We start from the raw sequence: 24,667 nt of genomic DNA on the forward strand, positions 1-24,667 counted from the left end.
AAATTGATGCTACAAAATACATCAAACCAGTGGACAAAGATGGTTTCATTTGAGTGTTGAAATTAGATTTGCATTAGGTTTGCACACCAATAAACATGTAATGGCCAGTATTTCAACCAAGCATTTGTATCTTATAAGGCCACTTTCTCAATCTCATTTACTCATTCTTCAAATTGCTTCATATTTTTTTCCACTCTGTTGTTTGTGTAAAAATTCAACAGCCTTCTAGTACCGGTACTAGTATCCTATGTCTTTGCTTCTTGTCTTGCAATAAGAACATACCAGTATGTATTCAATCACTGTTTCTTGTAAACACACAAACAATGCATACAACAATTTCAAAATATCTCAAAGTTTTTATCAGTGACTAAATATAGCAGTTCTATAGGTTTTGATCCTTTTTTCTACCCCATAACCAACTAGTTCATTCATTATTTTGTTGAATATGTATTAGTAGCTTTTACATGTCATATCGGTTTTCAAATATTATGTCTGCCTCTTTTTTCTTTCTTTCAACTATTGTACCTGGTTTTCAACAGTCACAACAGTCACAACTGAAAATACAATAACAGCATTTATTTATATGAGAAAGATCACATATTTAATGGCACTTTCAAGTGTGAACTTATGCGAAAATATTGTGTATAAGTTAGAGTGTGATTTTGTAAAATGTTTCTTTTATCCACAGGAAAGAAATTGTTCGGAGCCGGATACAGTGGACTTGAATATGACTACAGGGGACTTATCAAATTGTACAATTCACTGGGGGATTTCAGCAAAGTCGTAGAGTTTCATCAAATTCTGACCAACTGGAATCATTTGCGAGAGAAAATTGAAGGTCCCAAAGACGTCCTAGAGGACCTAGCCAAACACAAGCCAGAAACAACTCAAGAAGTTGTGCGAAATTTTTTGCAAGGATTGCGCAAGGAAAAGGAAGACTGAAGCAGCCCAGGGAAGCAGTTCTCCGATACAGTTTGACAAATGGTGTGGATTTCAGTCTTTTTTTTGAAACTAGATGGTCGAGCTGCCTACAAAAAGACATAGAAACTAATTGATGCTTGATTTGAGAAACACGCTTTGTGATTGGTTGCGTATTACATAGATTGGAGCAAAAGAGAGTTCTGGACCAATTGGTGCAAGGCTAACATTGCAAGGTGCGGGTCACCCTCTGATTTAGATTTACATCATAGTGGATCGCAGTGCAACCTCTGGAGTTACTAACAGCACCAGATCCACAATGACAAATATGAGTGTATCATACGAAAACAATATTTTTGTAAAATGGTAATGAATCTTGTTGAACTAGTCATTGAAATGATTAGGATTAAAACGTAGTATCAGATTGTAATTTAGAAAGAGAAATGGGAGGTTAAAATGCATGCTATCGTGAACAAATCTTTCTTGTGAGTGGTTACTGGCAAATCGTAATGCAGATGTGTGTTTGCTCAAACATTTGAATATTGATGATACAGACTGCTTTGAGAAGTGCTGTGGTGAGAACAGATCTCCATCACAAAGAATTAACTCCACCGTGTAGTATTAATCTGGAGCAAACATAGCATCTGAACTGTAATCCAAATAATGTAGAACTGAATTCTTTCACTGCCGGTGTGATGTGATGTGATCCCTTGGTGAAATCTTGTATTGATATCACTCTGCGTGTTGTGGCTGTTAAGTGTACTTTTGTTCGCCAGCCTCATCCTAAAAGAAACTCTAGTGGCCTTGATGCACCTACAAGTGAAAGCGTTTCATGAAATATATTTCTGAGAAATGTTGTTGTTTTTTCTGCATTTTTTTAATGCTCAAAAAAGATCAAGGTTTATTTGGCTATGGTAGCCTAAAAATCAGTCTGTGAATGCTGTGAAACAGAACTGGCAAAAAATTATTGTTTCCAGTTGTGTCTAGTAGAAAGAATTCAAGATCTTTCAGCTGTTTGTCATTATTAGTGCCAAATTATCATCGACAACGGCCAAAGTGTACTTGAGATTTTAATTTTCTCAGGAAAATTACTGAGAGATTTGTTGATATATGATCGATGAATAGAACCATGGATCTTAAAGGGTCTGTGATTGAACTTTGTAAAGATTAGTTTTTGTCCCCAGTAGTAATGTTGCTGTTGTATATATGCAAGCAACGCAAACTTTCTTTTTAAATATAAATTATGTAGTACTTGATTTCAAGGGTTTTTTAACAAATTTTTATTGGGTCATGAAAACAACTATTACATTTGGGGGGCTTTCTTTCTTGAACAAATAAGGATACACTTCAGTGGCACTCAGAACATTCTTGTGAAAAGGTCAAAGTTCATATGATAATGTACAGGCCAGCCAGAATGAACACATTAGGTTTTTTAAATTCAGTTATTTTCTTCAGTTCAGATATCAACCAATCAGTGCATCTAAATATTACTGTCTGATTTGTGGTGGTGTCCCTCTTGATTCTGTCGGCTAAAAGTAATCCTCATAGTTTGGAGCATGCAAAAACCATGGAGATAGTTTATCCTCCTGACGTATTTACAACTCACTATTTTGGTATAAAAGCACTAGTTTGGCATACAGGCTAGAGATACCTATAGGACAGTTACTTTATTGCCATGGAATTCATGGACAAAGACAAACAGCCAGAATTGAGACTGACATGAACCCATTCTTGGTCTTACCAAAACACTTTGTCTGATATGTGCTGATCAAAAACAGTTCAAAATGCTTCTGACATTTCTGTACAAATTGAAGTTACATTTTGTGATGTCAAGCTACGGAACAAACTACTTTATGCTTGACTTGTCCAGCAATTTTTATCTGTACTATCTGTAATAGTGTTTTCAATGCATGATATTGTATTGTCCAAAATAAACTCTGTAATAACGATAGCCCCAATATGAGAATGAAAATGAACGTGTTATAAGTAGCATTTGTAATAAGTAGCATGAGTTGAAATTCTGAAATAAACCAAATTTTATTATATGTACGGCACTTACACAGAGGCTCACAGATTCCAAATTCCAGGAGAGCAGCAATGTCATCCATAAACACTCCATGGATTTGATATTTGGTATAACACCCCTAGACTTGCATCCAGTGAAATGTTCTAATTTTATATCAAAGCCATAAAACTGATCATTTGATGGTGAAACAACTCAAGCCTAGAAAAATAACTTAAGTGGCATACTGGTGAAACTGACTCATTCAGGCGTAGCTACAAAGTGTATGCATTATCAGTATACAAGAGACTGAGCCGTTTGCCGTAATTTTGCATAGTATAAGCCCAAAAAAAGCAACTCCCTTGGCATTCATAACCAATTACTAGAGGGACAAATTTAGTGATTAACTTCATGAGGATGCCAGTGATGTAAATTTTGTAGGCTTGGAGTCCTTTCACAGTCAAATGAGTGGTTTTATGACCATGACAGAAAATCAGAGCACAAGGCTAGATGCAAGTGTTTTTGAGGTATCATACCATAACTACAGTCCTTGGAGGCTCTAGGTAAGCAACGATGCTGCCTGTACATTTTGTCAATAATCATGGCACCACATAAAAGCATAAACATGGCCCCATACATTGTTTTACATTTCCTGCTCAAGTGATATTTGCTCCAAGTCTGATTGCAATTGGTGATTTCCATCGTGAGTCAGAATATCATCAAGGTTCATAAGTAGGTCATGAAAGGTTATTGACATTTACACCCAGAATGCAACATTCTACCGAGGTTGTATTTTGTTGCGAGGCGTAAAACTTTTCCATATCATGTAAAAGGCCTCCAGCCCTGCAGCACCTTTGTTCAGGCAGAAAGCTTCATCTGTTATTGTAAAGATGAATGAATTAAAAGATATACTATAAAGAAATGATAATGACATCTCAGATGTTGGTTGCTTTTCAACGGTTGCCTGTACAGAATTTTCAAATATATTTTTCAAGTTGGGGTACTTCACGCCTGAAAAATGAAAGATTTAAACTTTTGGTACTAGAAAACAAATTATCCAATGTTTACCGCTTTTTGAAATTTCAAAATGGCTGCCATCCCAGTGTTATTTCTATGGGGAAAAATAAAATACAAAATTTCCACAAAACTTAGCCAGTGAAAACTTTATTTAATCCATAAGCATAAAAATGAGCCCTCGCAAGGGGTAGACTAAAAAGAATACTATAAAATGTTTGATTCTGAATATTTGTCTCCAAGCTGCATTCTGCCTATATGAGCGCTACAAGCTATAGTATCAAGGTTTTGGCAATCTTTTGATTTGATTTGGTATTCTAGTGATAATGAGACACATTCAAAATGCATCTGAACCAAAATAGCAGAAAGTTGCTAAGCAATTGTTGCCGTGTAAATGGTCATGCTCATTTGTGACTTGCATCTGCTGTTTTTTAATGTCACATAAAAATGACAATTGACTGGCTGACGTCATGATGGGTCAGCTCTTTTGAAAATCTGAGTCTTTAAAAAGTTTTATGACTGGAAATAACAGATGTTATCACAAAAGACAGCCTTTAGGCATTCAAACCTGAATATGGAAAATGATGTCAGTATCCTTGACTCAAACAAGTTCCAAAGCTTGAGATTCAGCACGTATTGGACAGTGGTAAAATTTTTTGTATCAAAGTGAAATGGCAATGTAGAAATGTGGATGTCAGAAAGCCAATTTTGACTTACAAAATCTAAAATTTGAGAACCATCATGACTGAAAAGGAGGTATTCTTGTACTGTAAATCAAGGTTGCTTTCAAGAATTTGGCAAATAATAAGTGGACGTTATTATAAGATTTTCGTTTCATCAGACACTTACTTCAATTTAATCCATTGAGGGTTTCAACTAAGGTTCATTGATGTGCACAGATGAAGAGACTTTGAGCAGCTTCTGGCCTGACCAGACATCCATGTCAAAACCTTTCCGTCCATTAGCGTTACCATCCAATGCTATTTTCTCCAAGCGGATGTTTTTTTTCATCCCACTATATTTTAACTGTGACCTCCAGCTCTTCATCACAAGATTCTCTAATTTTAAAATTTGGTTTTTGAAGCAACAGACTGTAGATAATGAGCAGATTGTATATGCTCTGGCAATGTTCTCAGTAAACGGCATCAAGAAAGGCAAGGAAGCAGCAAAATTACCGGTAGTAACTTCAGTAAATGATATGTGATACTTGCACTTTTCGACCCTTGTAAACACAAGAGATATACCCAAGCCCTGTACTGGTAACCGCTGTATTGAAAATTAAGACAGGAAAATTGCCCCATTAACTGTCAACAGCTGTCACAAAATGCTGTTCAGAGGCCGTCATTACACCACCATTACCCTTTAGGATATCAACTCATTGCACTATATGATACAAAGTGAAGCTTTACGCTCATCAGAAGTGTGGACAGAAGTGTAAATCACCCTGGTGTAGTGTTCCAGGAGATTTAAACCAAGAGCATTTTGTTTTTATGGAAAGACACTGAATCTTTTACCTGGAATTTTCAGACTTGTCAGTATCATTCAAGTCCATGGTGTTCATCTGCACAACTCAATTTATCTTCACATTCATCGCACACTGCACCGATATTGTAAAAACAAAAACCGCAACATTTCATCTGTGTGAAGATTTGCCTGGAAATTGAAGATAGGCTATATATATAATGTACATCTATGTAAAATAATGTATTTGGTCATTACAGTATTAATAAAATGAAGGTTGGTCAGCATGCAAGAGACAATCTTATTTTGTCCTGAATTTACCAATCTTATTAAAATCAGATGTAGAGATAGGGTTGTTTCCATCTTTTCTGTACTCTTTTTTTGTGTGTTCCATGTCGTCCCATCACCAGCAAGGACCGACGAAGGGAGGAGGATCATGTCATGGTTACCTTTGATTTTACTCTTGTGTGAGTTGATCGTTTTTTTGTGCCTTGACATTTATGAACAATTCCAAGTCAGAACAATTTTGTCTCTTTTAACTTCACAAGTGTACTTATTTCGAAGTCGTAGAGAGTTTTCAGAGACGCCACAGCTGCTGTAAGATTTGGTGTTTTAGTTCAAATGGCAGAAGGAATATGTTACCCAAGTCGGCAGATTTTTGACCTGCCAGTTGTCGGGAGATGTAGTTACATCAGTGTAATGTCAAATAAATATTACATACCCATATCGTGTAATTGTCTCTTTTCTTTTAGGAATCTTGTGCCTTTTTCTGTTGTCGTGTTGTGTTTGTGTACATTGACACAGACTGATGCTGCGAGACAAAGTAATGAGCCTAGCAGTGCAAAATCTGCAGCCATGTTAGGAACAGCAATACAGCAAGGGTGTATTTCTTTCACTGTGCAGGGGCCCTTCAAAGTTGCCATCAGCCTGCACAACTAAATCAGCCCTCTACATACAGGGCTCCAGGTGAAATTTTTTTATTTGTGCTCTGGACTTTTGGCTTTAATTTGATATTCATGTTTTGTTATATCACCTAGCATTTGTGAAATGCAATCGTAAACTAAGACGTCTTGGAGAAAGTCGATGCATGCAAATGAATGGAATTTTGGAAGAAGACAATATTGTAAGAGAATTCAAATAACGAACCATTTATGCAACGTTTCATGGCAAGATGGCAAAAAGATCCATAGCTGTCAAATCATCGTAAGATTTCTACTGTCCATGAAAAATGGTTGCTTTGGTCATAGACCCAAGAAAAAGCCAAATCTGTACTTTGGTCTACTTACATACAAATTGCATAGCCTGGGTAAATCTTCCCTGTACATCACTTATGACAAAGACAGATGGTACATAAAGACGAGGCTGACATCAATGTTACTGTCTTAAAACCATTTACACTTTATTTTATTTTATTATATTTGGGTTCTCTTTGAGAACAATTCCAGGTAATCATTGCAAATTGTGAAAGCATACAGCTGCAGTCTTCCAAGTAACAGTACTTGTGTTTTCTTTTCACTGGTATTGTTCACCGGTATTGACCACCCAAAATAATTTTGCATTTATTGACTATGACAATATCATGTTCTCCAATGTTATTGACGTCTTGCTTTCTGAGAAGTGTACAGGGTGAAAAGCTCTCTGGGCTGATGATGATTGTGATGTCATCTTTTTGCACTTATTTAGCATGTCCTGTCCATTTCTGTTGATGATGTCATCCTACCACTAGGTCAATGATGTAATGCTAGAGTGTCCACAGTGATTTCATAAACTGATTTACAATGTTGTGATGTCATGTTCATGTCTGGTGATGATCTCATCCCACCACTAGGCAATAATGCCATGCAGAGCATCCATGGTGATTTTATAAACTGATTTGCAATGTTGTGATGTCATGCCCATCGCTGGTGATGATGTCATCCTATCACTAGGTGATGATGTCATGCTAGAGTGTCCACAGTGACCTCATTGTGTCATCCTTGCCTCCGAACAAACCGGCGGGCACTTCAAACTCTAGAGGCACTTTCTTCATTTTCTTCTTGACTTCCTGTTCTACAAGCTGTCAAATTTGAAGATAATAAAATTCCAGTGGTAGAAAAGGTTTGAAAAGACATTGAATTGGACTGCAAGCATTTGAAAGCAAGACATGGTGATAGCAGAAGTTGTGAACAAAGAGATGATCTGGTCCATGGGGAAGTGACGTTTAAAAAAACTACAGGGAAATTCATCTCTCGCTATGTAACCATTCCCTGTTTTCACAGAGATGTTTTCAAACACTGAGTGTTCTGACAACTCGGATATACAGAAGTGGTCAACTACTGTACAGTGTTTCTTTGTTTTACCAAAGGTGAACGTACTGCAGACTGCCATCATCTGTTGTGAGAAATGGCGACTTTGTAATAAAAAATTTTGTCTTAAAAACTATTCACAAATGTCATAGATATACATCTTTTATCAACTGCCAGGCATTATTCTTGATATCATGAAATGTTCATGATATGTAATGCAAATGGATATCCGGAAACATTGGAATTTTGTCTTCATCAAATTTGTTCGGGACATTAATCAGAAACAAAAAAATCTCAAACAGATATACAGAAAACTTGCAAGTGGTAAACTAATGCACGCACAATTTCGGGGGCTATAAAAAATTGTCTACAAACTAATTCACACACCTCTGAATGCTTCAGCTCGAGAAGTTCGCCAATCTCCCATTCTTCCTTTGGGAACGGTTTGTCGATCTTGGAGGCTGACGTAGCGACCTGATGAAAGTAGTGGGACTGTAAAGTTTTCAGTTCCCAGAGTGAACTATCCATGGCACCACACTTGGATAGGTCTGGTTCCTCTACGTTGTACGGATCAGTTGTGATATCTGTTGAGAAAGTGAGATCAGGGATATTCCTGTGAGAGTGAACAGACAACAGAAATCCAAACTTTAATGACACCATTCTTACAAAAATGAATGCAGTCTGGACTTCATTTGTGTTTTTCAATCCAGACAGAAGGTTGCAGTCACATTGTGAGATGTTACTCCAGAAATATTGCATCCAGATGCAGGGACTGTATTCTTTGAAATAACTATGGATATTGTTCATTTTAACTCCCCCCCCCCCCCAGAAATTTTCAACACAAGAGGGCGCCCTCCATAAAACCTAACCTGTTGGTCCATCAGGTCTGTTGATGAGTAAGGCAACATTTGGATGCCGTTTGATCAGGTTACACACCAGAGGTATCACCAGTAAAATTCCAGTTGGAGGAGCTGTAAGTGCAAGCCGACTCAGCTTCTTTGCAAATGCAGCCACTAGATAGGAAGGTATGTGCCTAGATGGAGACAGTCAAAATAAGACGACGTTCATGTTATGTTCTGAGGTATGGCATTTTTCTTGCATCAATGTGTGACTGCACTCAAAGTGGAAGCTTTATGATGATGTTTCTTCATGCTAGTTGCAATAGGAACATTTATGTGTATTATGTCACCATCAGTTTGTTGTCCTTTCTTGAAAGTGGGTGAGCAAGACCCAAAAAAGCTCATTAAAGGTACTATGTGCCTCAAATTTGCAAGACTTAAATGTTTGCTCAAACTTTCCATAAGGAAACTTTAAACCAATATCTTTCGAAATAAAGAATAAAAATCAGGGATCACCGAGCAGAATTTAGTACTATTGAAGCAAATAACCCAATATTCACTGACGCTTGAAATTCAAAATGGCTCCTAACCCAATGTTAACTCTACGGGATATTAAATTAAAAATTAAATTTTCGATTTTCACAAAAATAACCCAGTGTTAACTCTACGGGAAATTAAATTAAAAATTAAATTTTCGTTTTTCACAAAAATAAGCCTGTGAAAATTTAATCACTTCATGAGCTTCAAAATGAGCCCCGACAAGTCAAAGTCAAAAAAATGTATTGTAAAAGTTAGAGAGTCTGAATATCTGTGCCTGAGGCACAGTCAACCTTAAGAGAACACAACAAGGAGTCACTGAAACACTCATCCAATTCATCCTCGAAACTCTAAAACACAAAACGTGGAAACAGAAATCTGCAATGATTGTTGCTAGGCGAGACAGTTAGTGGACCCCTTAACTGACTGTGTAAACTTCCAAATGATAACAAAGAAGATACTTACGTTGACATGAGGAAGAGATCTGTCAGATAAAAGAACCTGGCTTTGTATTTCACGTGGAATATTGATGGATTCAACAAAGAGTACAGCTTTTTAAAGAAGTCAGGATACTCCCTGAAAGATGGATATTGATACTGCTTACATGCTGGAATGTTGGAAGTTTTTCAATATTTTCACGTTCTGAGACTTAGTTATGAATGACATTTGCATCACATGGGTATTAAGACAAGATAGAGGCATTACATAAAGTAACTTGCACACAAACCAAGCTGTGTGGATGTGAAGGAATGCTAAAGCACAGCATATATTTTCCTTGGTAAAGAAAAGGACCTTATCAATGTGGAAGAAATATTTGAAATATCTCCAATTCTTGTCATTCATTTATCATGGTTGAGCTTCTCAGTGATGAAATTCACATTTACAGACACTTGAAGACATTTAAACTCTTGCAGGGTCAATCCCTACTCTCAAAGTGAAACCAAGAACAGTATTTGCATACTGTTCTTGCATTAATTTGCGAAATGTTATTACTAAAAGTCTACAAATGTTGCTGAATGTCAGTTTCACATCACAACACATTATTAACTTGATAGGGAAGTATTCATTGAGAAACTGACCTAGATACCGTACTTACAAATTATGTTTGTGTATAAGGATGAACACACCATTCAGAGCAAGTAGGCTGATGGCGCCCCCTAGAGGCAAACAAACAAGTTTAAAACTGAGCAGGGATTACATACTAGAGGTATCAGTCCCTTGCTGGTTAAAGCAAAGATGAAAAAAATACCTTTGAAAGAATTTCTGTGCACAGATGTACAATAGCAGGTGATCGGTAGGACTTTAAACAAGTTTTTCACACAACTGTATCACGTTAATGATTAACAAATCTTCCTTTTGAATATTGCAAGTGAAATTTCTACTTCAGTCACACCATTGTGATAAGGCTGATGTCTGTTGTTTATTGTTACATTTGAGCAATGGGACATATAAGGGCACTAACACAAGTGTAAGATGTTGGGAAAATGCCTATTAAAATGTGACACAAAACACCATCCAACACTTACCCATGTCGTAGGATGCCGTCAGGAAATCTATCAACAAGAGAGGACTTCTCATATGTGGGATGATGTGCCCATGAATTAGCATCAAGACTTTCTTATAAACGCTACTTGGCAGTGGAAGTTGCAGAAATGACAACCACGCATTTTCAAACACCCTCTGATGGTTCTGGATGAGGAAAACAAGGAAATCCCATAAAATATGAAGGTCAATAAAGAGGGGCGGGGTATCTCAAATGAGATTTTATGTTATTCACAGTAACTGTATTTAAAACCATTTCTCTCCATATGTCAGCTGTTGAAGTACATCAATGTTACAAGGGGCTGCCTCTGTTGTTACATGTATTTACATGGATATTTTTCATTTCACAGACACTCACCTTACACTTGGAAGCTGGTGAAATCTGGGATTCAGCACTAGGCATCTTTGTCAGGAAATTTGTCAGGCCTTCCTCAGAATAGGCCGGCATTGCCCTGGATATTTGCTCCAGTACAGTAAATATATTCAATACAGCGGTATTGAGATCCTGTGTAGGATAGATAAAACACTAACTGACTAACAACAGTAATGTATGAGCCTATGCAAAAGATAATTTTCAGGGCAATAAGGTCACTGAGTCAACACATCCGACCAGATTGTAATTTTTCTGTGAATTGAGTATCATTGGTAGACTGTCCGTACATTATCTGTGACTAACAAACAAAAGGCAAAACTGCTATCTCTGCTGAACTCTGCTTTTGAAAGCAGCATTCTGTGAAAGAGACAATCACCATAGAGATATTGATCTCTGTATCTATACATGAGACTGTTATAGTAAGAGATTTGACATAGACCTATATCTCACACCATCAATATAAACTGGAAAGCCAGATTTATTCCGTCAGTATCATAAATCGAATTTATGAAAAGATTTAGATTTTCCATTTCAGCCTCAGGGCTATCCATCTTCAAAAATCTGCATTCAAAATCTGAACATTCCGTGCTGTGATTATAAGCACAATTTCAAAATAAAGCTACGAAAGCAATTCCATTGTATTCTAGTTCTCACCTCTGTTTTCAAATTCTTTTTCAAGTATGCAGCTTTCACACTGATTTTATCCAACAAGTAATACCGTACGTCATCATACTCTATGTATTCTTGAAATCTTCCAAGAAGCTTCCTACGGTCAATATCCCTTGATAGTAGGCTGTCAATAATTTTCTGACAAGGAACATACATATAAGGGAGTGAAAAGCACTGGACTCAGCAGAGCCAATATAAATATATTGTTTTTCTAGCTATTCACTGGAAGATAGAATGTTGCAATTTCACCAGACTATTTGGTAAATATTCAGACATTCAAAGGAACAAAGTCACTGTCTTTTCAAATAATTTGATTAGCTGGGATTTTTATTCCTTTTGAGAATTCTTTTATGTTGTTCAGCTGACTGAAACATGTTGTATGTGCTATAAATGACATCATTGAAGCATTTATTGAAGCATTTTATATCAACAGACAATGGAGGAGTAGAGATCTGACGACTGATAATTTGCTATGTTGCAATGCTTGCCCTGTTTCCATGAAAAGCTGTTGAGATTACAAATAGCACTTGACGGAACAAGTGATGTGACTTTATGAGATAAGCTTTAGAACTTGACACAAAATATTTTTCAAGTTATTTTGTTTTTGAAGAGGGCCAAATTAGGATGGCAAAGTTTAACATGATTAAGCCCGTCCAGTTCAATCTGGATATTTCATAATGAGAGCAAGAACCAAAAATTCAACGAGATCTGTAAATAAGTCTAATGGTTGTCATAGTGATGTAACAGACACAACTTACATTGAACAGTGCCACTGGGAAAGTTTCACCTTGACTGTTTCGTTTCACTGGATGTTTTGATTCTAAGACCACAAACTTCATGAGTGTGCACAGTGCCAACTCCTATGTGATATAAGACACAGCAATGTTATGTAACAAGTACATTTCATATTATAAATAGCAGGAGAAATTAATGACAGTACTTTTAAGTGGTAGCATATGTAATTTTTGATTAAACGTATGTTTCAGTGGGAGGTTTATTCTTGTAGTCGTGTTATTCTACCAAAATGAAATCTCTGTTATATGACGTAATTATCTACTAAGGCCTAGTTTCTACATATAAGTACAAGCGACCTAGCGGCCGATATAACTCCGCTGTGTTTATGTAGAGAGTAACTATTTTTGACACATGTTGATGAAGAAGGTGGAAATCTTTGATAGCTCAATGCAATGGCCAGAAAAAAGTGGCTAAAATAAGCTGCAAAAATACACAATTTCATCATACTTTGAATATATCACATCGGATCATCCCTAAGAACATGTCAACCAAAGCTATCCGATGAGTAGTTTTTTGAGAATGAAATTTTCTGACCAAAAATGGCAACATTGCCCCAAAAATACAAAATTACAGATTTCATCTGAAATTCAATATCTATTACTTAGCTCATCTGTAGAAACCTGTATACCAAATTTCAAAGCTATCAGAACAGTACTTTTTGAGAAACACACTTTTTGACCAAAAATGGAAAAAATTGCCCCAAAATTACAAAATTACTGATTTCATCATAATTTCAATAAATATCATTAAGGTGATCTGTAGGAACCTGTATACCAAATTGCAAAGCTATCAGATGAGTAGTTTTGGAAATACACATTTTTTGACCAAAAATGGAAAAATTAACCCAAAATTACAAAATTGCAGATTTCATCATAATTTCAATAAATATCATTAAGTTTATCTGTAGGAACCTGTATACCAAATTTCAAAGCTATCAGATGAGCAGTTTTGGAAATACACATTTTTTGACCAAAAATGGCAAAAATTGCCCCAAAAATACAAAATAACAGATTTCATCAGAAATTCAATATATATTACTAAGTTCATCTATAGAAACCTGTATACCAAATTTCAAAACTATCAGACCAGTACTTTTTGAAAAAAACATTTTTAGACAAAAAATGGCAAAAATTGTCTTAAAAAATGCAAATTTGCATATTTCTGCACAATTTGAACAAATCTGAAATAGATCATTCCTAGGGACATATGTACCAAATATCAAAGCTATCTGACTTGTAGTTTGAAGAAGAAGATTTTTAAAGATTTTTTTACCAAAAATGACAAAAATTGCCTTAAAAATACAAATATGCAAATTTCACCACGATTTGAACAAATCTGACTGTAGTCACCCTAAGTAAACTGCATATTAAATTTAAAAGCAATCGGACAAGCGGTTTCAGAGAAGAAGATTTTTTTACCAAAAACAGCAGAAAATGCCCCAAAAATACAAATATGCAAATATCACAACAATTTGAACAAACTTAAGTGAGGTCACCCCAAGTGAACTGCATATAAAATTTCAAAGCAATTGGACTTGCGGTTTCAGAGGAGAAGGCAACGACGGAAAATCAACCTATTTGATAAGCTCCGCGTCGCTGACAGCGGAGCTAATAACATGTACTTATACTGACCAACTTTCAGACATCTGCAATGGATTCAACAGCTGAGCATGTTATAGTTATGGGTATAGATCAAATGTTAATAGTTTCACTGGAGTTGTAATATATTATAGTTTACAGATGGTTATATTTCATAACAGTGTTTTTCAACTTAACTGCAGTAAAATGGTGCTTTTTGGCCTCTTGGCTCATTTTAGCATGTTCACCACACAAAGCAAATTGATTTTCTGATTTTGAGTAGTTGCCACAGACCACTTTTTAAACCTTACGCAGAAAATAACATTGATTTTTTATAATCTGCATACCTGTACATTTGATGAAGTAGCTTTAATTGCAGTCAGTAGACTGTTAATTCCATCTATGTATCTTTCAAACAACCACAGTTTGTATTTCTGTGATGCTGTCTGTTTCTTGCCCTCTACTCTCTCACAGAGCACCTGATTCTGTGTTAATAAACTGGTGAATATCTTGTAGGTAGCTTTGATTGCTGCAATGACAACACTTGTTTCTTCATTCTGCAGAAGACAAAAAAACAAAGGTGTGGTAAACAGCAAGGATGATAATTTGTAGCAGCTGAGGATGACAATTTGTAGCAGCCAAAAACGAACAACTTTTCAGTGCAATCTCTAATGACAACTCACTGTCCTGAGTGACAAGCTCTTTAAGAGACAAATCACCCAAGGGTTTCATTCATCCACATATCTTTCTCTATGAGGCAGGGCTTGAAAATTTTTTTAAAAATTCACTTGCCATAGGGCAAGTGAATTTTCAATTTCACTTGTCCGGAAGAAAAATTCACTTGCCCTGAATTTCAGATGATTTAGGAGTAAATGTGTATGGTTTTATTCATGTCATTGTAAAGAAACAGTATAGCTGTAACTTACTGATAAATTTGTGTCCTTATTCTGTGTATCAAAAATAATATCTTATGTAATGTATACATGCACAGTGTTTCAGCCAGCTTTTGCTAGCATGGGGACACAGTGAGCCATAGCACTAGGTCTTAATGGGGACAAATTAAATTTTAGGGGGACATGTAATGTATTTCAATAAAAAAAACCCGGTACATTGTCATTGTGTGTCATCATTACCTGGTACCTTGTGTTAAATAGGCAAGTCAGGTAGGTGCACTAAGGGTTAGTATATAATAGGCCACCGGTGTTGTGTCAAATTGTGCCCATGTGAAACTTTCAGTATCATTTAGTTTACTGCTACCACGTGGTATGTGCATAAACTGCAGGGTTCCCCTAAGTCACCAAAATGATTAGCAACTCATTAGCCAAATCAAAAATCTTGTAGCCACTTTGAGCAACTTTTAAACAGTTTATGATCTCAAGTGTAGCAACAGCTTTCTCGGCATTCAGGAGTTCCTAATTTTACAAATCAAGATGTTTTGTATGTTGTTCATGATAGTTTTTACATTAAAGAAATATTTGTATAGTTTTTATTACATTAATTATCTGTGTTTTTATGACATTGAAGGGATTGAAATACTTTTTCATTTCTAGTGGTAAACTTTTGCTACAAGAAATAATTAGGTGGCAATTCTAAAAATCACGTAGCAATGTGAAGTGTATATTATCACAGATACAGAATACTTCTGCAGCATTGAGTCAGTGTTCACAGTATGACAACATATCATACATATACACTACAAGCTCCTTATAAATTGTTAGCCAAACAAATACAAATTTTCCATGCAGAAGAAAGCATTCGGTAGCATAGTGACAGTGTAGATACAAGTATTGTGGTGTTGTGTCATAGTTGTGATCAAGCAGGCTCTATAGCATCTTCAGCATAAGTATTTTTCTTGAGACAAAAAGGGTCAGGTCAAAATCCTTTAAAACAAGACACAATGATATTGTTCAATTCATTTCCCAATGTTTTAAAGAGTAATAATAGTTTTAATGATAATGATAACATTGTAGCCCAGGAACATTTTCATTTGATATTTTGATATCATCAAGAAATGTCTGGTGATGTTCACTATTACATCATTAAACTGGAGGAATCTGCAGAAATATTAATGTGATGATTTGAAATGGATATGCTTACTGCAACTACTGTTGACAATTTCCCTTTGCCATAACTGTTAATAAAATTTAATTTAAAACTGACAGTCAAGCTAAATGCCATTAAATTGGAAAGCACCAAGAAATTACCTTTTATCATAAGATTGTACCTATTAGACCTCCCTAGGTGGTTTCTTTTGAACCATAATTGTGTACTTCATCATGACATCACATAAGATGACCCACATTTGACCTTTCAGAAAACCTCAAGTTTTTCTCCTTTTCCCTTGTATTCTGACTCTGTTTGTGAAAGTTTCCTTTGAAATAATGGTTTTTACTATCAAACTGAGTAATTGCAGGCCAAATTTTGATTCAAGCAAAGTAGGTAAAACTTGGACTAAAAAGGACGACCGGTACGCGGGACTCACAGAGGCAAAGCCAAGCCTCGGTGTATTCATGGTCGTTATACGTCCATGATGTATTGTAGCACGCATGCACAGGTACGTTCATGAGGGACTGAGAGGGACCTCGATTGCAGTATCGAACAGCAACAATGTTTGTTTCACGTACCAGGGTATTTGTAACTTTGTAGAATGGAGAGTAAAGTGTTTCAATACATTGTAACTTTGTAGGAAGGAGGGTAAATTGTTTCAACAACCTTATTGTAAGCTGTATTTTTCTGTTGAGGAGGCATCGTGACATGATTTCATGAGAAGAAAAAAAAACATAAGAGCGTGGAAAAACGTCAATATTTTTGCCATTTTGTAACCAAGCAGAACAGAGCTATTATATCGGCCGGCCATATCGAAAGCGGTACACTCAAAGAACTAGAGAGTGGCAGCGCGTACGTACAGTGGCCTCATTGAAATTCACTTGTCCGTCGGGCTGGGAGAATGTTGTTTTCACTTGCCCGGACTCAAAATTCACTTGTCATGGGCGTCGGGCGGCGGGAATTTTCGAGCCCTCTATGAGGCAAAAAAGTGTTTTTCCTTTCTCTTTCAGTCAACAAATTTTAGCAAATACTTCTAATTTCAGAAACTATCACCATTACTCAAAATAGAATGCAGTATTGTTTCACAACTTAGAAAGTGAAGTCAAGTGTAGGCTCTCTCTCTCTCTCTCTCTCTGAACAGTTGAAGTGAATCAAAAGACACCATTCATGCCCTTGGAAATTTTATTTGTAATGGCGCCAAAGGTGTCAGAGTTCAAGTCCCTCATCAAATATTTGGGAGAGAGGGGATACAGCTAGTAACCCTTATAGAGATTGTAATGGTTATTGTAAGATTTAATAGGGCCTAAACTGTAAGAAACTCTTGCCACTTGGCATGAAAGTCACCACCATTGGAGTTCTATATACGTAAATTGTTGTATGTCCTCACGTACGGAAACATATTTCAGATGTCTGATGCAGAATATTGCATACCAAAAACGTGTCCGCTCAGTCAAATGACATCACATTTGCTTCGACTGGATGCCTGTTACAACAGTCAAGAAGATAAATGGATCTCTTTGTAAAGATAAGTGGACACAAAGGTTTTTGATATGAATTAAAAAAGCTTTCCCGGGGGGCCCCTGACTAGTTAGCATAGTCCTAGATCTAACACTAATTTCACTCTAGGTCATTATTGACAAAGCCAAGGCTTTGATGAATGATACAGAATATTACAACCTGGTCGCTAAGAGCTTTGCGAAAGGGGTATTTCCTCCTGCTTTTACATGGTGGCCTAAGCATAGCTGCAAAATTGTAGCTCTACGGTGAGGTGGTCGGTGATTTTTGGTTTTTGCAACCTTTCTCACTAGTAGAGATATAATGCCGAAGGCCCTGTAGAGGTCAAAATAAGTGGACCGGACATGGTGCAGCATTTGGGTGTGGTATCCCACATATTTACTGCATTTGGTCGTACCGATTTATTACTACTGAAGACTCAACACTATACTACACTAACCTTGTCGTTTATGGGGTTTGGTATTTGTTCAAACATGTCAATCACGTTCCATAAACATTGAGCATGGAGCATCCATGTTTCTGGGAGCCACCATTACAGAAAGTTGGTAATGGGCGGCTCCCAGAAATGTTTTTGGAAAGAGATCGACATGTTTGAACAAACACCAAATCCATTATGACAAGGTTAGTGAAGTATAGTGTTTAGTCTTCAGTAGCGATAAACCAGTAAGACCAAATGCAGTAAATATGTGAGATTTCACACCCAAATGCGGCACCATGTGCCATGCGCTTATTTTGAACTCTACAGTACAGGGCCTTCATCATTGCAGCTGTGCTCTACTGGTGAGCGAGGTCGCAAAAACCAAATCTCACCGACCGCCTCACTCACCATAGAGCTACAAGTTTGCAGCTAGCCTAAGCTGAGACTTGGAACACCACAGGCACTTACAGAGACGGCGGCTATCTCTAAGGACGAGCCCTAGGCACGACAGACAGCTGTCAGAGACCGAGGAAACAGTCATGGGCAAGACCGGTTCCCAGACACTTCGCACCAAAACCACTTCGCACCATACCATCTCGTCCCATACCATTTCGCACCAAAACCACTTCGCACCAACACAACCTCGTACCAAAACCACTTCGCCCCAAAAGTCATGTCCCCAAACCACTTTGCCCGAAACTTATCGCTAACTGGTAAAGCTGATATAACCACCTTCCTGTCATCCTGGGACTGAAATCTTGAAAGTGTACGCATTTCGCGAAATTGACATCGTGCAATTCCGCGCACGGCACCTGAGTTGTAGCATTTGCGTGTTTCTTTTTTCTTATTCTATCGTTTATGGTTTCATGCAACAATAAATGGTTCGTGGTAGCCAAAATGTCCTATACATTAATGCTTCCAAGTTGTAGGTAAAAACAACCTTATGATACGTCGTAACATCGTTGTTTCAGGACGAGTTGACGGTACTATACTTTGGGCGAAGTGGTTTTAGTACGATGTGGTACTTGGGGCGAAGTGGGGTTGGGCGAAGTAGTACTTGGGACGAGGTGGTTTTGGTACGAAATGGTTTTGGGACGAAGTTGTGTGGGGCGAACTGGTTTTGGTGCGAAGTGTCTGGACCCCGCAAGACCTCAGCTTCGGTTCGAACCACCACCGTCGTTCGTTAGCTGAACTATGTCCATGAGAGGACTTCCATTACGTCCTGCAGGTTATAGACTACTATGGACGTAAAAAAAAACATGGACAGGCTAATGCAACAGAGAAAGCCACAGGCCTCCCTACCCACAGTTACGAGTGTAGTGATACATAGCGGCCGCCGCGTACTTATTCTATGCATAGTACGCGGCGGCCGGTACGTATCACTACACTCGCAACTGTGTCCCTACCGGGCATAGTCTAGCTGCAGTACAGTAGCTCGAGGTTTTGCCTGGGTATTTGGGTCGGACGGCAAAACCAGATTTTTTTTTGCCGTCCGACCCAAATACCCAGGCAAAACCTCGAGCTACTGTACTGCAGCTAGGCATAGTCCCTGCTCACGGACGTAGTCCAGCTAACGAACGCCTGTGTGCCGAATGGGTGTTCGAACCTGACGAAATTGAGATAAAATAAAATTTCTTACTTCAATGTATTCCAAAATGTCGATAACATTATTCGCGTGTTCTCTGTTTTCAAGAAATTGTTTCGTTTTCTCTTTGATTTCAGCAACCATGCTTTCCTTGGGTCGCGCCATCTTGAATTACGCTGGCTATTTTCACGATGTCTATTCGTAATTTTGGAAGAATGAGACATGAATACCATTCACCTATTTATACTACATCAAAAAATTAGAAATGTAATGGAATAATCTTTGAACTGTAACTTTGAAGTTTTAAATATGTAGACAACCGAAAATGAGCAAAACAAATTTTATAATTTTTTTCGTAACTTATGTACTGCTGTTAAAAAGTTACTGTCATTGCCATACAAAATGAAAATATATACTGAAGCTTCGAAGCCTACGCTACGCGCTACGTGAACAAAATATTGGAAATATTTAGCCAGTTGCCCCATGGTGTGCTAGTATTCGGACTGTGCGTATTGAAACATAACAGCTACGTCAAATCAGCTCCAAGAACAGGCAATGTCGGCGCAAGACCCACTGCCAAGCGTGGGGGAGTTGCCCCCTGAGCTGACTTGTCGACCGATGGGATTTGTTGTTCTGACGGGCCTTGACAGTCTGAGAGGAGGGGGCAAACTGTGGGGCGCTGTCTATAAAAAATGACGTCATTTTGCCTTCAAAACAAATATGGCGGGAGCCATGTCATCCTGGATACACCGTGTTCAAAATACGGACTTGGAATACACTCTCTAGGACTTTGGAATCTCTAATTGATAGGTAATTGTTTTCTCGGATATTTACTTTGGCAATGAAAGTGATTTACGGCTTGAATAAATTTCAGATACAAGGATTTCGAACTTGTTCAGTCTGACTCGACGGTCCACTAAACTTGTGTTTCCATGTTTGGTCTTGATTACGGAGCAGCTAAGGAGCCTTACATGTTGTGAACAGTCGTGAAACTTTACAGGTCGTGGCACCTATAGGAAAGAAATGCGTGTGCCAATTTTGAACCCCCTAGCTTCATTGGACCAGAATTCGTCCCATACTGTATGGAGGCCGGTCACAGCGCTATAGCGAATCTGTACACACTGCACAGTGAAGCTGTGATCATTCGCACACGGTTATTTTAACCGTGATTCGCATGAGTTTTTCCGTGCTTGATTAAAACTATCATGGAACATTTCTTCACGCGAATATTGTTAAATACAGTATATAAACCAGGATTAAAATATTGTAGTGATATTTCCGTTCACTGTATTTTTGTGTTGTTGTTTTTTTTTGCTGCGTTTTCCAATCAGCTGACGCATGTTTTACATTTCAAATATTTGGACCTGATGAACTGCTCAATACATTACTTGTTTAAACCGCCTTTTTTTGTTCTTTTTTCTTTCTTATTTTTATTTTATTTTTGTATTTGTATATTTTTAAGGGGGTTCAGTGTGTTGTCTAGACCATGTTTTAAAGATACTGAGCATGCAGAGCTTACTCCACATCACTGTTCTCACAATCCAGTTCATTTTCAACTTCACTAGTACTATTTATTCCATATATGTCTCTTCCTTCCAACTCTACAACATATTCTTCAGGCAGATCATATTCTTCCTCCTCTTCTAAAATTATTTCTACTTCATCATCCTCACTATCTACATTCATTTCCTCTAGCAATAACTCATTTGTGGCTTCTAATGTGTCTCTATCAGTGACAGTGTCTTCAGTATTGCTAGCCTTTGTATTTAAACAGTTTCTACAAGTACATCCAGGCCCACACAGAGCGTCATGTTTTTTGCATCTACAGCGTTTTGTTTCACAACCTGTTTTACAAGCACAACCCTTCGTAAATTGATTGACATTAGCCTCTACAGCAGCAACATTTTCATCACTGTCCCATAGAATTGCCAAATTGTTACCAGTCAATTTAAAGCCATGCTCTGAATATTTTGGGAGTGAAATGACAGAGGTGTGTGCTTGACTCCACAGTTTTGAAATAAAACAAGAGCGAAGCCAGTGATACTGAAGCGCTGTTGCATTTGGAATGCACTCCTCTTCATTTCTTATTCTAGGCTGTATTCCATTTCTAATTGTTTCTATCCATAGAACATGTAACTCCCTTCATTCAAATTTTTGTTGTTATATTTTAGAGTTTTGAAAAGATCCTCTGGACCAGAATATTCCTTAACAAATTCTGAGTTGTGTCTCTTATAGTAGAGTGTGCCAATCAGACGGAGGAAAGAAAGAAGGCTAGAATCATCATTTGTTTGAGCCAAATTACACTCATCATAGCTCTTTCCACAGATAAAAGTTGCATGTTGGAAGAAAGCATTGAGGAAAGCAGCTTTACCATAGCCAACAAAAAAGGAAATATAGTCACAACCTGATGTGATATAAATTGATTGAATGCATTTTGCCCTGTCAATTGAGGGAACATCAGCCAGATCTGGGTCTCTCAAAATAGAATTGTGGAATTTATTCAAGTCTAGAAATGAGCGATCACCAGAGTGGGGTTTTAACTGAATGAAAATGTCTTTTTCCTTAAAATTGTCGTTATCAAAGACAGTTAGCTCATGTGATGACAAATATGGCAATCCTATGTGGTACACATCTGTGTCAGGTGAATAAATGAGAATTTTACTGTAGTTGCATTTGGCAATATGCAGCCAGATACGGGTATCTGTTTCTTCATGGTTACCATAGTATGCCCTATTTTCCATCAAAGCAGAGTCATGAGAAATGTAGAATGCCTTCCCTCTGTCCTCTCCATCAAATCCACCAGATGTTACAAACTCTTTTCCAGCCCAAGATGTGATTTTATTATTTTTGGAAGAGTATTGCTAAGAACATTGATAAGTAATCTCTTATTAACTCTGTTTTTGATGAAATCCATCCATTTTTCTTTCGGTATTTGGGACTCCGGGGTCAAGCTATCCCATGTTTTGCTTTTATTGTTCCCATCTCTATCTCTACGAGCTCTTTCTATCTCCTTTGGGCTTGGCTGGTCCCCAGACAGAGCATTGGGATCATCAAATAGTACATGAACAGCTTTGGTGTTTCTTCTAAAATGAGGTAAAATCCATCTCTTAGTAAGGTAACTGATATAATCATTAAAGTTTTTGTGATGGCTTCTGATAGGGGCAGTATTAATTATGAACATGCCCTCTAAGACCACCAAATCTGGCACCCAACTTGGAGGTAAATTGTCAACCACAATACATTCTTTGTCATATCTTGAAGAAAATACCTTTGTTGCATTCGATTTCGTAGATTGGTGGTACACTGAGCCATCTGCATGGCAAATTGCCCTGGGAAGGGGAATAAATTGTTTGAAAGATGATATTGGTGTACCTGTCTTGATAGAGAAAGCAATTTGTTTTTTGAGACATATGTCAACTAATTTTTTATCCTGATCATTTGTGCGGACTTTTTCTTCAAAGCTTTGACTCCTGTAAATGTTTTAAGCTTTTTCATTCTGACAGGAGCAGCTGTACTGGGTATATTAAGCAGCCTGGATGAAATGTAATTTTCATATGCATTTTCTCCAGTCTTGTAGAAATTACATAGATCCTCATAAACTGAGCCAGTGGCAGTCTCATCTGAAAATAGTTTGACCAAGCCTCTGTTATGGTCGTCAGAGATTACAAAAACCCGCTCTCTGATATTTTATTGAGATACTTTATACAGAGCTGCTCATCAAGTTCTCTTGTACGTTTTTGGTCATCTCTTTGTACAGTAGAAATTTTAGTGTGTTTTTGGTCAATGTGAATTGATTCATTATGTTAGACTGACAAGCAGCCCTGTATGGAAGGTAAACAGCAATATTATCCAGAAGCTCTGGAGAGGGCTTAAATACAGAATTTTTCACATTCAAATTTATTTGTGATTCATGTGCTTCATCTAAGGCAAGTTGCCTCCAACTCAGACCAGTAAATGAGGCTGTAAATCCACCACTCTGTAAATGTCCTAATACAGACTCCGGCATTTCCAAAATACTTTTAAATGATGGGGTACAAGCCTTAGGTATATCTGCCTATCAAATGCGTGGAAAAGAGGTGCTATTTTTTTTATTGCTGCAACCCGCAAACTCCAGTTTCCACTGCGGAATGCCAAGTATAAACTGATATAGGCAAAACAGTCCCTATGTATAAAGTTAGACCAGAATTTAAAGGTATCGTCTTTTTTTACTACATTTGTCAACAAAGTCCCTGAATTCAAGATCAAGGCCGTGAAGTTTGCAGTTGACATTCTCTTGAATACGTTTAATTTGTTCTAAACTGCTGACATTGGACAGGCTATCTATTTTAATGATGCTTCCAGAACTTCCTTCATAATTGACTGACAATCAATTTCACATTTCCATGTATCTGGAAGTGCTTCTCTGTATTTAAAGAACTCTTCAATTTGCATTCTATAGAAAGCTTCCCAAGTATGTAATATGAACCTGTGAGATCTTTTGAAATTCTGGCATTTCAAAAGTGATGTCAGCAAACCCTCCTCCTTGAATGTTTCTTTTGCTACTGTTTTTAATCCAGCATCCATATAAACTTTGAATAACACTGGTTGAGTGTTTTTCAACAGGTGCCAGTCACCAGGAAACACAATCAACCACTGTAATTCATCACTGTATTCTCTTTTTAACTTAACAAGGAGATCATATGTCTTCCCATCACCAACAATGATCAGATGCTTCAGTCGTTTACCAATATTGAAAACTGAATATAGTTTCTCTACTACATGTTTGACAGTTTCCAGACTATCACAGGGCTCATTGAGGACGCCCAGGTAAATGACCTTTGCCTTTTCAATATTTGGTGAATGAGTACTAGAAAGCATGTTTCTAAGGTTTGGTAGTGGACAAATATTTTCTAAGGCATGTGAAGAATGCCTTTGAAGACAATATAGAAATGTTTTTTTGTCCAGTATTTCAAGTGTTTTTTGTTCATGATCAGTAAGTTTGAAGTCATCTAGAGCATGATTTGACCGTGAAAGAAATGAATATGAGCCAACATCTGGCAAAAAATGCTGACTTTCATCAATTGATGCTTTGACAGACTGTATGTTTGATAC

The 24,667-nt window shown here is 37.3% G+C and overlaps 3 protein-coding genes across 7 annotated transcripts in view; 2 read left to right on the plus strand and 1 right to left on the minus strand.

Annotated features, from left to right (window-relative positions):
- Nucleotides 1–6,119, plus strand: part of LOC139145037 (amyloid protein-binding protein 2-like) — a 34,665-nt gene extending 28,546 nt beyond the window's left edge. Inside the window, exon 12 of the mRNA XM_070715959.1 lies at nucleotides 689–6,119. Coding sequence (XP_070572060.1) covers nucleotides 689–942 — 254 coding nt within the window. The 3' untranslated portion in view covers nucleotides 943–6,119. The remainder of the gene's footprint in view (nucleotides 1–688) is intronic.
- Nucleotides 6,120–6,769: 650 nt separating this feature from the next.
- On the minus strand, nucleotides 6,770–19,984 carry LOC139145039 (nucleolar complex protein 4 homolog B-like). Its single transcript, XM_070715960.1, has 11 exons — nucleotides 19,631–19,984; nucleotides 14,360–14,569; nucleotides 12,399–12,500; nucleotides 11,626–11,778; nucleotides 10,957–11,103; nucleotides 10,583–10,745; nucleotides 10,153–10,213; nucleotides 9,522–9,632; nucleotides 8,550–8,713; nucleotides 8,068–8,264; nucleotides 6,770–7,451 (listed from the first exon to the last, which is right to left on the minus strand). Exons 1-11 carry the CDS (start codon nucleotides 19,739–19,741, stop codon nucleotides 7,338–7,340), a joined length of 1,533 nt encoding a protein of 510 aa, XP_070572061.1. The 5' UTR covers nucleotides 19,742–19,984; the 3' UTR covers nucleotides 6,770–7,337.
- Nucleotides 19,960–24,667, plus strand: part of LOC139145035 (trafficking protein particle complex subunit 11-like) — a 42,878-nt gene continuing 38,170 nt past the window's right edge. For 2 of the 5 annotated variants that reach the window (XM_070715955.1, XM_070715956.1), the window contains exon 1: nucleotides 20,083–20,220. In XM_070715955.1, coding sequence (XP_070572056.1) covers nucleotides 20,132–20,220 — 89 coding nt within the window. In that variant the 5' untranslated portion in view covers nucleotides 20,083–20,131. Of the gene's footprint in view, nucleotides 20,221–20,286; nucleotides 20,387–24,667 lie in introns of those variants that run through there. The other 3 variants (XM_070715954.1, XM_070715957.1, XM_070715958.1) reach the window with 3 other exon arrangements.

This window comes from Ptychodera flava, chromosome 12, assembly GCF_041260155.1.
Source record: "Ptychodera flava strain L36383 chromosome 12, AS_Pfla_20210202, whole genome shotgun sequence".
Taxonomy (NCBI): Eukaryota; Metazoa; Hemichordata; class Enteropneusta; family Ptychoderidae; genus Ptychodera; species Ptychodera flava.

What these genes read in the sequence shown, in the direction of transcription:
- LOC139145039 (XM_070715960.1), bottom strand. Translation starts at nt 19,741, where the DNA reads ATGGCGCGACCCAAGGAAAGCATGGTTGCTGAAATCAAAGAGAAAACG. An exon ending in GATCTCTTCCTCATGTCAAC is followed by an intron (nt 8,714 to 9,521) that starts GTAAGTATCTTC and finishes GTCTCCATCTAG; the next exon opens with GCACATACCTTCCTATCTAG. An exon ending in CAGACCTGATGGACCAACAG is followed by an intron (nt 8,265 to 8,549) that starts GTTAGGTTTTAT and finishes CTTTCTCAACAG; the next exon opens with ATATCACAACTGATCCGTAC.